Here is a 15,553-nt window from a genome sequence, read left to right as displayed (position 1 = left end):
TCATTAGAGTCTAATACTACGCCAGGGACGAGGTTTTGTCCTGGATTGTTAGGGTGTAGCGTGGCAAAGTGTAGTTCCACCTGTTGCACGGGGGCTGATTTTTCTACCGATTTTCTAATTTCAGTCAAAGTTACATCCTTGCCTAGAGACTTCTCGAATATACTAATAGCATCAGACTCTCTAGAGTGATTGGAACTTATGGACTCTTTTCTAGCACTAAAACTGTTTCTCTTAATCAATGTGACAGAGTTTGGGAGGTCAACATCAATAGATTTCCTGACTTGATCTCTTTTAAGTATAGAAATAGCAGAATTATTTTCAAAGCAACTCAATACATTTTCTTTTTCTATAGGTCTCTCCGGGGATCTGACAGATTGTATGTCTTTTAAAGGTTTGATATCGGCTCCTGATTTAGGTATCAGGACAACATCACTTGTAACCATCATGGGTTTAGTGTCATTAGCTTTCGATTCAGACTCTTGTCTCTGTCTTCTTTTATCAAACTCTTCGAATTCTTTGAGCCTGTCCATCAACTTATCTATACTAGCAACAGAAGTGCAATTATATGTGATTTCATGTTTTGTAGGTTCGGCAGTCTTTTCTTCAGAATCCTCTTCATAATGAAGTCTAATTGTTTCACTGTCATCTATTTTAGATGGTGTGTTTTCATTTGTCACAGAAATGGAGAGTTCAGTATTTTTAACAGGTGTATCAGGAGCTCGCGTAATATTATTGTCATCAGAATTACTCAATGGTTTTCCTGAACCATAAAACTTAGAGACATGTTTAGTTTGTGTGGGCTCTGATGTGTTTTCTGTAGTGCTGGTCTCGGTGTCCTGGTCAATATTTTCATCTAGATTGTTGATCAAATCATCAATTTCCTTTGAGAGTGATTCAATGGTTTCTTGTTTATCTTCCACAGAATTGGAGATGGTGGCAACCATGCAGGCTTTGTTAGGATCTGGTCTCGCAAGCGCCGCCGCCCTTCTCCCCCTATGCGCCTTCTTTATATTCTTTGTAATCTCCTTTGTATTAAATGTCTTGGACATACTACTCAGTATACTACTACGGGCGTCCAAAAGCGTATCGTTTTCAGTCTTCAGCAATAGTTTGCTTTCTATTTCTGATGAATTTAAATTGTCTAACTTTATCCTATTACTATTATTGTTGTCGGAGTCTAAAGAAGTACTTCTTTTTAAGCTCAACTTCTTTTTATTTTTCTCATTAACAACGCAGCTGGACTCTGCATGGGCTTTGGGTTCACTGTGTTTGTCATCATTAACAGAAGGCACTTTTTCAATACTCGAGATCTGTACATTATTTTCAATATCTACATCTAGGTCAGTCTTACTTTTATCTAGTTTTTTATTGAGCTCCTTTCCGCCCTCCTCAAGCGGTTCGCTCAGACTCATGTCAGATTCTGTGTTATCTGAGCATTTTGAGATCTCACTGCCATCACGAGAGCAGGAGCGTCCTCTCTTAAGCTTTTTACACTCATCCCCAGCATCGGTAAAATCTGATGTCTTTGAATCTGATAGCAGTCTTCGTCTTTTCTTCTGTTCTTTCATAACAACTTCATTTAATAAGTTGTTTTTGACTTTCTTAGACTTTCCACTCCGCAGATTCTTGGCTTCAAACATTGAAGGACTATTGCTTCTCTCCGAGCGCATTGGGTATGGGCTTGTACGGGGTCCCAAGACCAAACTACCCTGACTGTCACTTAGCATGGTTTTCATCATTACTAAATCAGAGCTTAATCTTTGCCGTCTGCCAGCCGTTTTTGGACTGGAAGATCTAGAGTTGGGTGTGTCGTCAAGTGGTTCTTTTTTGATTTCAGAGGCTGGAATCAGAGGGACGGTTTCCTTTTCTTGAGAATTATCAGGTTCAAGCTTAACAGCCGCTTTCCTGCCTCGGGTGACAGTTTTCTTTATAGCATTTTTTACTTTATCCCTGGTTGCAATAGTTTTCTTGCTTCTCAATGTCTTTCTGATGCCCATAGGCCTCTTTTTGACTATTGCTTTAGGTTTATTTACAACTTTCTTAGTTTCTTTAGAAGTTTTAGGCTCATCTTGGCTGGGTTTAGTTTTGTCATCGTTGGCAATGTCCGAAGCCTTCTTGCGGGCCCGTGTCTTGGGTTCTATCACTGTTTCCTCATCAAGAGTTTTGTCTTGCTCCTCTTTAGCTTGTTTAGTTTTCATGTTGGAATGTGTGGTGGGAGATATTCCCGTTCCTCCGACATCAGGTAGAAACTGAGTGTCCTTGTTTCTATTGGTCGACCTGAGTGTGATCGATGAAGTGCTCCGAGGCTTGCTCTGTGCCTTGTGCTTGTTCCCTTCTGTTTGGCTGTCACTGTCCGGGTATTGGGTGCTGGTGTGGTCTAAGTTGTCTTCAGGGCTAGTGTCGCAACCACTGTCGTCTTTATTTACAACTGTAGCCGATTTCTGTCTCAATAACTCTTTGAATTTTGCGCTAGAACGACTTTGAGCCATAATACGCCTTCGTGATTTGCCATCTGGACCTGAAACGTGACAATATATAATCAAACAATCATCTCACACTGATAGAATATGATTGTTCTTAAAAAGTTACTTGTCAAAACTTATTGATGGATAACTCATGAAGTTTATACAAAACAACAAACTTTTTCGTACACATTTAGAGTTTAAACAGTAAAGTTAGCTAATTTGTACTCAATTATCACATATTTTGTCCTAATTCACATATAAACTAAGTCCACAAACCATCGTAAACAAAAGCGAGTGCGCGGCAATCAACATGTTCGCGCAATAATTTGACATTATATTTCAACTGTTATTAATTTATATGCTGCATATATCGCAGGGCGAGTAAACAGTCGACGTAAACAACACAAGAAATAACTGTTTACTTGTCTGGTTGCATAGAAAATCGCGGCGGAAAAGTCATGAAAAACTGTGTTTTGGTGGTGTGAGGCCGCGGTGACACAAACGCCACCTACAGCTGACCGATTGCGTATGCGTCGAGCGAACGAAAGCACCGAATCATTTCCCCAGCCGTGGCGCACCTCTGCAATGTCCTCACAAAATACTCACAATTTATCCCAAGGAACCTCCAAAAACCACAATAAACAGTTATTTAGATACACAATGCACCATAATATGCGAAAAAGTTCAATATAAACACGCGATTAAACTTAGAAAACGATTTTTGAAAAGCACGAATGTCTGCAGGCGTCCGCCATAATGTTTCCTTCGAAACGAATAATATAGTTCTTATTGCTCTTGTAGCAATTCGCTCTATTCGCTATTCAAAATGGCGACGGTGTGGCGAACACAGTGCGCGTTTGCGCGGCTTTTTGCTGGAAAAACTGGACAAATCCTGAACAACGCAACTTATTTGGGTACAAAACTGACCCCGGGATCACAATCGGTAATTATTTTTATATATTTTAACTCGCGTCGCGTTGTAATGCTGCTTTGACCACGACATGTGACAGTACTATGGGTGTACACGGTTCCGCACAAGTAACCTTCAGACCGATATTTTTTGTCATTGATATATTTCAGAATGACATTGATTAATGACTTTTAATTTAAATGTTTTATAGTTAGAAAAATTAAGTTATTATAATAATTCAATGGTGTAAATGATAATTTGTGTATTTTAGTATGATTAGGCAAGTTCCACCAAAAAAAAAAAAAAACTAATTTATACAGTGTCTAATATTGTTTTTTTTTTGTTCCAGGTGCTGGTATCAAAGAAATACTCAAATTATGCGCATTCTCCGTTTGTCACGAGAATAAAGGAGCAGTACGACTATGAAATCATCAAGAAGCCCCAGGAATGGGAATATGTTGAAAGACTTTTGCCGTTTGAGACGCTACCCAAAGTTACCCTGAAAGACAGCTATCCATCAGGCTGGGTCCCGCCAAAAGAAGAGGCGCTTAACAATCCTTATTTCGTCCGAAGGAATAAATACTCCGATTTGCCTATATTTTTGAATATATCACATAGAGGAATGCGTAAAATATCTTCTATCAAGAAGATCGAGGGCGACATCTGGAAAATGAATGATGAACTCAAGGCGTACTTGAAGATGAAGAATAACAAGTTCGTACAGACGAGGGTTCATGAAGTGGGAAGATTCATAGAAACCAAAGGAGACTATGTGAACGATATAAAAGAATGGGCACTAGCTAAAGGTTTCTAAAAAAATTATGTAGATTTGATTGAATAAATTTTGTTTAGAATATGTTTTTTTTTTATTTTCCACCAGAAACATAAACAGACATATACACATGGACACGAAACAAAACAAAATGTACACTATTAAAAAAAACACTATTTTGTTATTAATGCCATTTAATATGTAAAGTTACCGAGTCAGTATTGCCAAGAAAAGAAATAATTATAATAATAATACATCTACTTAATATATGTCACAGAGTTGCATAACATTAATTATTGTTTTAAATTCTAATAAAATGTCTGAATTTTTTTATTCTATTCAGTCTTCTACAAAAATCAAACTACTATACAAAGTCGTTTTTATGAGGACTATGTATGAATTTATTTCCTATATTCAAAGTTTAAATTGTTCCTAAATTTTAATTTTTGTAATCTGACATGCTTTTACCTTTATTGCAACCCACTGGTTACAACTAAAACATAATATGATCAATTTGGATTTTTCAAACAAAAAAAATAATTAAATATTTTTGTGGCACACAAATCCAATCGAAACCCTGATTTGCCGGGGGTACGCTGCATGAAGTTTGTTTTGTTCAGCCGCCGCCAGTGGCGCTGCCGACGGCGGAAGGTTTTATCTACGTAGCTATATAACATCCGCCCGCGCGCACTGGGCCTCTCGCCGATATGTATTTTAGACTTCCATCCCACTCTTTGTTACAAAAACAACTTTTCTGTATCATATACACGATTTATAAACTTCACGGGCACGTTTTCCTTCACGTATGAACGAATGGCACACCATTAACTTTTAGGTTACTTTAATCGGATCCGCTTTGTTGATAAATTGCGAAACGGCTTATGTATGTTAGTAATTGTTTAATGTACAATTAGAAACTTTATTAAAGTTGCAGTATGTAGTTGTATGCGGTGGTATATTGGTTGTTTGTGAGTTTACGGTACAATTACGTAATGTGACAAGCGTTATGAAGTCAGTAGGTACGTCTACATATATTTTCAAGGCCATGCGCTTTCAGTGTACACGTGTACGTTGTAGCAATATAATTGCACAACAATCAATAATACAATCATTGCGGGGGTTGTTTTATGTTTATTTTTATATAACTACCTACTTTGAGCGTATTATATTCAATGATATTTATTGCTTCTACTATTTTTATTACTATAAGCCCTATGTGCCTACATTTACGTTGAACAAAGTAATTGTAAAGCGATATTTGACTTTATGGACCATTAATAAAAACGGCTAATGTCAGAGCTCAAGTCTCTACTTGAATTTGACCTTTTTTTATTATGAGCAGCAGTATTCGCCTTGTTTTTAAACTTCAAAACATGTTAAAATTAAATTAGATTTTAATTATTTTAGTTGCTCAGTACATCGATTTTTATTTAAAACGTAAATATTACTTATTTTTCTTTTACATAATTAAAGTTTCTACGAAATGGTTTCCTATTCATGTAGGAACGTATTCAGTTGACACAAACACTAAAATAAATCAATAGAATTTCACAATTACTTAGATGAAAATATCTACCCCCTAAATATGATTAGATATATAGGAAATCATTTTCCTGCTTACCCTTGCAGGCACAATGGAGTTATGATAATAGCGTCGCACTACTGGGCGAATGGCCCATTGCTAAGACCCTAATTTTTAGAGGTAGATGTGTGCCAAGATCGCTGGTCCACGTCGGGTTGATATTGAATTTGTATAGCCAGGACCGTGTTACGTCTAGAAGAGTATAGTTCACGAACAAATTCGGTATAATACACTTGCAAGGTCATTTGACATTGCGTTCATAAATGAAATCAAATACTCGTCTTTATCTTTGTTAATATGTTGCCGAAACTTATACATGAGTAACGAACATTTTCACCCAAAATTCCAGTTTTGCTTTTCTATTTTTTTATAGTTTCGTTGCGAATATAGCTCGCGCGTGAGTGTATTTCTGATTGAAGGTATGATATTGTCGCTGCCACGAATTCTCTTATAGTAGCGGCATTAGAGCGTGTAAATAAATTATAGTTTTATTGTTTTTTTTTCTTCGTCCTTAGAGGACAGGCTATAGTCTTACGACCATACTGCCTTATTTTTTTTGTTATTTATTTTTTTCGTAACTCACCCTTTTTATTTTACATCTACGGTTCGAGTAACTTATTGTCAAATAGATAAGAATGTGCCTTTGTTTAGGAACGTAATGTTAAAATGACCCTGTCGGTTTATATGATTAAATGTTGTTTATATTACAAATGTTTCATTTTTTATAGCTCGCCCTTCTAACTTCGGTATAATAAGTATCCAATCCGTAACGAGATATGTTAAAACTAGCTTGATCGTCCCGCCCTCGTTAATTCCCATTTTGTTATTATAATTATTATATCTAACAATTAGCTGTGAGTAGGAATTCGTTAACTGAAGGTTAAACGTCAGTAATGCCTGTAATTTTCTCTACAATGTAGCCGCTGGAGATTATCAACAGCTCAGTTAATGGTTTCGATGAATTGATTTACTTACAAAGTTTTACTCACGCCTCCGCCTATGTAAAGGGCGTTTCCCGAATGAGAGTAGAAATGTGCACTTTTTCGGAATAAATAGTAACCTACCCTAATACTTATATAATAATATCAGTCTTGTATCATATACTGTCCCACTGCTGGGCAAGAACCTCCTCTACTACTGAGAGGGTGTAGGCCATAGTCGCCGCCAAGATTAGTTTTAGGGAGGTGCATCTGCACCTATCTAGTATACTACATAATCATTAGGTTTTTTTTTATTCAAAGCCCACGTATTTTTAAAAATGATTCATCATAACGAAATCTCTGTGGTCGATAGTTCCCATTGCTGCTTTATTCAGTGACTTATATTTTTTGTGATTTATTTCTGGGTATGCTCTCCCGGCGCCTTAGTCCACCACGTTGTCTTAGTGCAGATTGGCAAAATTCACATACCTTCTCAATTCTTATGCCTAATACTCAGGTATGTCGATTTACTCAAGATGTTTTCCTTCACACACTTCCACACGTAACTTTGAAAAGTCATAGGTGTGTTTGGGTTTTGAACCTGAAGTCTTCGGTTCAGCAGAACGTCCCATTCCCAATTAGGCCAGCACCACTTACGCTATAATAAAATTATGTCGACCTAAGATGTGTTTAATTTATGCTAAATTTCATCCAAAACCGTGCAGCTTCTGCCGTTATTTTTATCAAATAGACGAGGAAATATCTATATCTACACACATCTTTATATACTTAAGTAATTTTGCACGTATAATATTATTAAGAAGTAAGATAAGTAAGAAGATTCGTAACGGCGACTAGGTGACCAATCCTTCGTCTATAATAAGACCACATTTTGCTCGTGATTCCGCTCAAGTTGACATGTATTTCCGAGTTAAAACTAGCCTATAGCATTGACGGTTTAAGCGTACAATGTACCAAATTTGATCAAAATCGGTCCAGTTTTTAGCCGTGAAAGTATAAGACATTACATTACGGTTTTATATTTTACGAATAATCTCAATATAGTAAAGTTCCTAGTTAATAATATTTATTAGATAGGTGCAATTCAGTAATAATTGATAATGTGGTTAGATAAGAATAATTTACTTGGAGCTGCCTCAATTCATGATATCTATTTTCAGGTCAGTGACCACTAAGACCTTATTTAACAACATATAAGATATCAGAGAAAAACAGAAAGTCTTTTCCGTAACAACATAGATTTGACGATTTTTATAAAAAGCCCAAAGTTAATACTACATCAAACAACAAATTATTAGTTTACGTCAAAAAATAAGTAATCTACGTGGTAAAACTTTACCTAGACCTCAATATGTGGCGACTTGACTTTCGCTAATAAGCGTTTGTCAAAGCGAATTACTTTAAAAAGACATATATCTTCATATCTTTGTCGTATAGATCTATATACATAGCTCTCATTCTTTCCATCTATATTAATCGCTGAGAAATAGTTTGTACTTTGTTACACTTACATGATTTATTGTGAAGAATATAAGCTGTAGCGAAACAGGAGAAAAAGGAGCATAATATATGGTGCTATAAACCTTCATTATATTTAAAAAGGAATGGAAATGGAATATTTAGAACAGTAAGAGGTTTCCGACGTCTTTGTGTCTTAAACCAACCTCATAGTTCCGTTTTGAATATTCCTAATAAAGCGGATGTAAGCTCGGCGAAACTTAGACCACCAGTGATGACGAATCAATGGCACGCCAACAGCACGCCTGCCAGTACCACGACATGACACAATAATTCGGGCACGCGAGTAATATGTCAACCATTGTATATGTTATCTTTCTTTGAGTTTCATGTAACATCAAGTGTAGTAAAGCCACTTCGCCGAGACCTGATAAAAAAAATAGTAGGTCATAAAAAAGTCGCTAAAAAGATTGGATAGATAAAACCGGATGGCACGTGACAGGGTTTTTTTTTTTTCAGTCACCTAGTTTAGTGTTATTTACGTTTCAATAGCTGTAAGTCTTCCATACCTTAAATAAATAAATATATATTTTTTTAATAATTATGGCATCATTAAAGGTCCGCCATCCCGGACTTAGACTGTCGGTGACAAATGGGTGAGTTTACACCGCATTATGGAAAATTTCAGTGTTATAATAAATATACAAAGTTTTGTACGCGGCTTCACCTCACCAAAGTTAATTCATTGAATAAAATGTTTATTTCATACAAACATCTAATCCTCCGAACATATGCACAAACTTACGAATTTATGTTGTGTGTGGAACTACTGGTTCGGTGCTTAACATTCTTTCATTAAAAGAAAGCTCTTTACCCCCTTATTCATAGACATTTTTATCTAAGGACGGAGTATTCCTGTGATAACAAGACTGTTTCTCAGTGCTGACGGCATGGCAGCCTTCGCAGTGCGTAGAAATAGGGCCGTTGTAATTGGCTAATATTGTGATACAACTTGAATCTAGTTGGATCTCAGATAAACAAAGCTGAACAAACAGCAAGCTGTCAGATAAACGAAGCTGAGAAACAGACTTGTTATCACAGCTATGCTCCGTCCTTAGATAAATAACGTCTATGATTAAGGGGGTTACTTTTTATCCTCGTATCCGACTTAAACGTGGGCGGGCGGTAAGCAAAATTTAGTTATAAATTATTTGTAAAATATGTACATATTTTAATAATGTTGTAACTAAGCTCTACTCATGAGACAGTGTTACCATATTGAGAAGACAATTATACCTACATTGGCAAACATTTACAAATATCACGATTATATCAGGATTTCCTAATATTAAAGCAGGTAAAGTAAGAAGGTTAGTAATATGCGGGTTACTTAACAAGAATATGCTTATTTTGCTAAAACAACAGAGCAGACAAAGATGGTTAATTTGATATATAACATGCAACTAGGATCACGTTTACTGCCTAGTGTAATAGCGTTGTTGACAATATTTTAAATAAGTACATTTATCAAAAAAAAAATATAGAAAATTATGCCTTCAAGAACCACTAAAAACCCAAAAATAATTTAATATTACCCATATGGTTATCAATTTCGGAGTCAGTGCCTAATAAAAATTAAATATTGTTTTCGTAAATTTGTTCCTGTATTTACCTAGCTTTACTAGTAATTTTAATGAGTAAGTATAAGGAATCGCCAACAAAAAAAAAAATATTTAATTTAAAATTGTCAGTTGTATGTTTTATGTCGTGTTGTATTTGAATAATATTTTGCCATATTTTCTAAAGCCTTTTTTATTTATCTGATCCATCCTCAACTATGACAATGTATATATATCAAACGATAATAAATATTAGTACCACTTATATACCACTCTAATGTGTTAGGATAATTAAGGAAAATCACGACGAAATTTAGCACACAGCGATATTGAAATATTCCTCAATAACAACGACATTAAATAATATAGGTAATTAGTTATAGACTGGAATTCAGGACCAAATTAGTGTTCTAAAAGTTATTACCTAATGGTAATAAGTCGTTGTCTTATTTGAAAATTTCGTGTGACAAGATGTCATAGCGTGCTACGATGTTAATACAGAAATAAAATATTTACAGAAAATATGCTAATATGGCGCATTAAAAACTTACCAATCACGATACGGGAAAAATATGAAGTATTTTACATTGGTATTTTGCTATTCCACTATAGATTGAGTAACCATCGCATGAGCGCAAAATTTTTGTATGACAATCTACTAATGTCCGCCCAATATAATCTAAGAACTCTTTCCACATTAAGAATTTTTACGTTCTTTGTACTCGTACAAAACAATTCGATATTCAAGTATGAGGATAGATAATAAAACATAATGGCACTACGTAAATGCGTATGGTATCTATACTTAATAACATATAAGTAAAGTTGAAGAGTTTGTTTGAACGCGCTAGTCTCAGGTTCCTACGACTCAAGCAATTTGGAAAATTGTTCACTAATAAGCTACAATTTTCCTGAGTTACTTTTTATTTTGGCAAAATATTTATCCCGGAAAAAAAGTAAATATGTAATAAAGACAGGTTCCTCAAACTGTTCTGATTGACTTAAACATAATAGTCATATTTATTCGCCAAGTAATTCTCAATAGTAATGAGGCATTAAGTTTTAAAAATGAGTACACTATTTAACTTAAGTTTGTAAACTTCTCAAACAGCAATAAGTATTCGTATATATATATGGACAATTTTTTATATTTAAAGACTTTTCTCGCCCTCACACCCACCACTACAACTCCTGTAAGCCAGGATCAGCAGTGGTACGCATTTTACGACACCGATCAGTGAAGCTCGGCGAGTCTCAGGGAAAACTAATTTGTCTATCCCGCAACGAAATTAATCAAATAGAAAGATAGGGAGGAGTTGGAAATATTAATTGTCCACTACCCTCCATAGTAAAGCGGGAGACAAAATAATAGACTAAAAGGCATTTTAACCTCAAGTATAAGAACGTTTACAACAAAATAAGCCAGTGGTAAAGCACCACGGATAAAAATTAAACGAAAGGGTCCAATCACTTACTCCCTTACTCATAGACTTTTTTATCTAAGGACAGAGCATTGCTGTGATAATAATCTGTTTCTCAGTGTGTAGACATAGGGCCGTTGTGATTGGCTAATATTGAAATACAACTTGAATCTAGTTGGCTGACAGATAAACAAAGCTGAACAAACAGCAAGCCATCATATAAACGAAGCTGAGAAACAGACTTGTTATGACAGCAATGCTCCGTCCTTAGATAAATAACGTCTATGAATAAGGAGGTTTATGTTATAACTTAGTAAACGAATTAGTAATTTTTATTATGATCATTTTACCCTTCACCATTGCTTAGTTAAATTGACTAGCTAGTTACGTCAGCCAGATATTAAGTATATAAGTAATTTATTCGTATATCTACATCAGTTCATTACTTTATTTGGCGCAATAAATAAAGGTTGTCTGGGAGAAAGAGTGATAACAGCTCCTCTATTGTTATTCTCGTGTGTTTGCCCTATTTACGACGAAAATTGTTATCAGTATCGTTGCGGTTCATATTATTCCATACTATCTTTATTTTATTAGAGTACTAGTGATTCGCCCCGACTTCGGACGGGTAGTATTTTGTTTATAATCATATGATTCTTGGAGGTCCGATCGGTGCCAAACTTTACAGGATCCTTTTGTGGACTAATGTAGATTATAAAAATTTCATTGCTCCAGTTTGGAAGTTCACAGGGAACATGCATGTAGACTTAGATTTTTATGAATATAATGAAAATACTAGTTTTAGTTTGCAGCTCCGCCTGCGTTAACATCGTTTATCACTTTTTAAAGGATGAAAAACTGGTGATCTGGTAAAACTAAATACATTTCCTTTATTTAAGCGATTGTTAGACATTTCAATAAAAGTGTTTTTCGGATTTTACCGCGGCTTTTTATATTTTAATGTTTGCCCGATGTTTTGAAATCTTTGCACACTTCATGGTCACGGGGCGAAAAAACTATAAATAAAAAATCCCGATAACATCCGAAAACTAGTTTTATTTGTTGGTGGTAGGATATATTTTATATTTGCCCGGATAGCGACCACTATACACAGGTTTTAAGCCAACCATCGTGGCCCATGTAAGTGTGTCGCGTTCCGGGATCAGCCTATGTATATCCGACTCTAACAGGCCGGCATAATTGTGTCGACTGCCGAGGGGTAATCATCTCTCGTCAGTCCACTCCACTTACCATCAGGTGTAGCGGAGTTACTTTGTCGTGCACACATAAAAAAAACAATGAAGTCAAATAAGCACCAAATCAGTCCGTTCTATAGACTATTCAAGTAAATTTCCTTCGATGATATCATTGTTTCGGTTCTGAAGATTTCAATTACTCACTGTCTTTGGCGATGATTAATTACACATGACGTAGGAAAAAGGACAAAATTTTAACAATATGCACTTAAAATTAATGGCTTCCTTCTTGATATAGATTTTAATCGATTTCGTTGGACTGGATTGCATGATTGTGTGATCACTTCATGCCAGGATAAAATAAATACACACACGTGCGCCATTTATTCCTGAAGGGGTAGACAGAGGCGAAACTAGTACACCCACTTTCTGCCGTGTGTTCAGGGCGAGCCTATCGCCATATCGGACACAAATTTCATACTCCGGGCTGATGCTGTAACACAACAACTGAGGCAATATGGTAATAAATGAGAGTTAATAATTTAATTATCTTGTTGCGTTTCATAGTCAGTGAGATTTATAGACTTTTAAACAACCTCATACTTATTAGAAATAGAATTACTAAGGTCTAATCCAGCCGTAGTTCTTTTTTATACGGGTCATAAAGACATCTTAGTTATCGTGCCTCGGACGTAAACAAAAATCGTTCACATACAAAAGTGTCTAAAAACTTAATTAAAATTTAACGTTGAATTTATTTTTGTTAAGAAAATATTTACTTTTGGCTGCTTGACAGTATTTGGAAAAAAATTATATATGTTTATTATATATCCTTCGCAAATTTTGTTCTTACCTTTTTGTCGAAAAACCTTAATAAAATAAAAAAAAAACATAATTTAGTTCATTGTTTTAAAATATAGTGTAAAATAATCGGTCATGTGACATTTGCGTTACAACGTAATAAAAACAAAAGAAATATGACAATCGAACGAAAATTTGACTAAAAAATGTGACGTCAAACGTGGCTCAACAACAGCCTTCGCATTTAGGTTCTTAAAATAAACAGACAAAAAATCACAATTTTATTTTTTAAAAATAAAATATTTTCAATTAAATTACTACAATAAATACCGTATAATTATTATTAGCATATAAGCTCCCATACATAAGTAATACATTTAATGTTTCATTGTACTGCCTGTCAAATAACTAAATTATATTAATATTATATGGTTAGGATACAGCTCAAGCTATTTTGGGATTTGATTTCTATGTTTTAGTTTATTTTTGAAGTCGGTTGTTCAACAGGTTGTGTACATCTGGTCTAATACTATTGTATCCATTTCCTTTCCATTCGCTGCAGCGTACGTGGCTCATAATATAGATTTTCGGATTATTCTGTAAAATAGTTTTGACAGATAGTAATTTCTTATATGTAAAGGTCATCATCATTGTTACATATATTTAGATGATTTAAACAGCGTCAACAATTGGAGGTTGTTTTGAGACATTTTATTTGATAGCTGTAAAGACTAACACGAGAAACTCCGGCCACACGACGTACTGACATATATAAAGGTCAATGGCGACGGGTCTATATAACCCGATTCCTGCCGACTTCCCTTTAAATAGAATTTATATAGAATCTAATTATCATTAGAATGATTTGTAGACAGCATTCATGCGTATTAGTATTTATATATCGCGTCGTGTTCCTTTAGCAAAATTTCACCTTTCATCACTGATAAAGGTGAATGTTTTTGTAGCTGAAGCGCTGCAAACGACTATGTGGTAATTTCTTGTCGCTGTATCACTATGCATTCTCTTTGGTTATCATCTCCTAAAACTCCCATAATGCCAGGAAAATCGTGCAAACTATAAGCTAGTCGGGTATTTCTCGACCTCTTGTAATTGACTATTTATAAGATAAAACTAAGTACATGTGATTTTTAAATGTATTTTATTGTCATTAAAGTTATTCTACTATACGTGTAGGTATTTTGAAAATGATCTATCCAGCGAGTCGCGGGATTATTAAGGGTATTTTGGACTGAAGCCCAGGGCCCCGTGGATTGCTGGGACTCCCAGCACCTATTTAAGACAGTATATAGTTGTTTGTGCTTCTGTTTTGTTAAATAAATACATAACACAATTTAAGTACTATTTTCTTTTTCATCTATATTGTGTACTTATATTGATATCAAATAGCGTTTTATAATAAGATGGCAAATTATTTAATTAATAAGCGGCCTCCAAAATAAAATTAACTCAGTGCTCACCTGACTCTCGGTTCGCTAATATTAAAGTCTTTATTTATTAATTAATGCTAGCAAATTAAACGTATGTGTATTTTAAAATCCCACCATAATATTAAGCTGTATTCATTTTTATTCAATACTAGATTTGTACGCGCCTCCGTCCATTTGAATGTCAATTTCCTGGAATTATAATGAATTCAATTCATGCACTTTCTCGAGCAAAAGGATTCTACTTATATCTCAATATATAAGCCTCGGTATAATTGTGGGCAAATATCCTTTAATGTTACATTACGTTAACTACTAAATGTACAAAACACGTTGACAAGTTCCATATTTATATTAGACTAAGTAAACAAGGCATTTAAATAATGACAAGGAAATACTAACGTCTGTATAATTAAATAAGTAAGATCCGTAACTAATAGCATGTTTGTGCTATTTCTGTTTCCCCTCGTAGTATTCAAGGGTTATCATACTAAGTTATCGGAATTATGGGACGATTATTTTAAAAATAAAAATACTAATTCCAGTTCAAGAAATAAAAAATATATACAATCTCTACATAATACGTACGTTTATCACGGGAATTTATATGTACCAGTTCAAAAATAATACATTTCATATTGATTTCTTATGTTTATGCAAATGTTAGACATTAAAATGTATGTAATTTAATATTATAAGAAGAGCGGCTGCCAGACTTCATGACACTGTGAGATCATTCTGCGTAGATCGGACCACAAACTAGCTCAAATTTAAAAAGTTTTATAATTGTTAAATGTAGGTATATATTGTAACATTGATTTCGCGGATGAACAACACCTCAGTCCCCTCCGTGACCATGAAGGCTCCAAAGTCTTCGAAACTTCGGGAGAAAAGTAAAATATTAAAACCGCGATAAAATCCGAAAAATAGTTTAATTTTAACA

At 34.7% G+C, this 15,553-nt stretch overlaps 2 protein-coding genes across 2 annotated transcripts; one reads left to right on the top strand and one right to left on the bottom strand.

The window, feature by feature from the left end:
- Window positions 1-5: 5 nt before the first annotated feature.
- On the bottom strand, window positions 6-3,440 carry LOC119191383 (the record flags this gene model as incomplete). Its single annotated transcript, XM_037445291.1, has 2 exons — window positions 3,072-3,440; window positions 6-2,518 (listed from the first exon to the last, which is right to left on the bottom strand). A coding segment is annotated over exon 2 (2,484 nt), but the record flags the coding sequence as incomplete, so codon positions are not given.
- Window positions 3,041-4,231, top strand: LOC115445811 (probable 39S ribosomal protein L49, mitochondrial). Its single transcript, XM_030172266.2, has 2 exons — window positions 3,041-3,408; window positions 3,725-4,231. Exons 1-2 carry the CDS (start codon window positions 3,292-3,294, stop codon window positions 4,187-4,189), a joined length of 582 nt encoding a protein of 193 aa, XP_030028126.2. The 5' UTR covers window positions 3,041-3,291; the 3' UTR covers window positions 4,190-4,231.
- Window positions 4,232-15,553: the final 11,322 nt, after the last annotated feature.

This window comes from Manduca sexta, unplaced genomic scaffold (genome assembly GCF_014839805.1).
Source record: "Manduca sexta isolate Smith_Timp_Sample1 unplaced genomic scaffold, JHU_Msex_v1.0 HiC_scaffold_1443, whole genome shotgun sequence".
Taxonomy (NCBI): Eukaryota; Metazoa; Arthropoda; class Insecta; order Lepidoptera; family Sphingidae; genus Manduca; species Manduca sexta.
This window is presented reverse-complemented; position numbering and strand designations above follow the sequence as displayed.

Bases quoted from the DNA above. Each gene is read 5' to 3' on its own strand.
- LOC115445811 (XM_030172266.2), top strand. From the start codon at position 3,292: ATGGCGACGGTGTGGCGAACACAGTGCGCGTTTGCGCGGCTTTTTGCT. The intron at 3,409-3,724 runs GTAATTATTTTT...TTTTTGTTCCAG, and splicing joins TGACCCCGGGATCACAATCG to GTGCTGGTATCAAAGAAATA.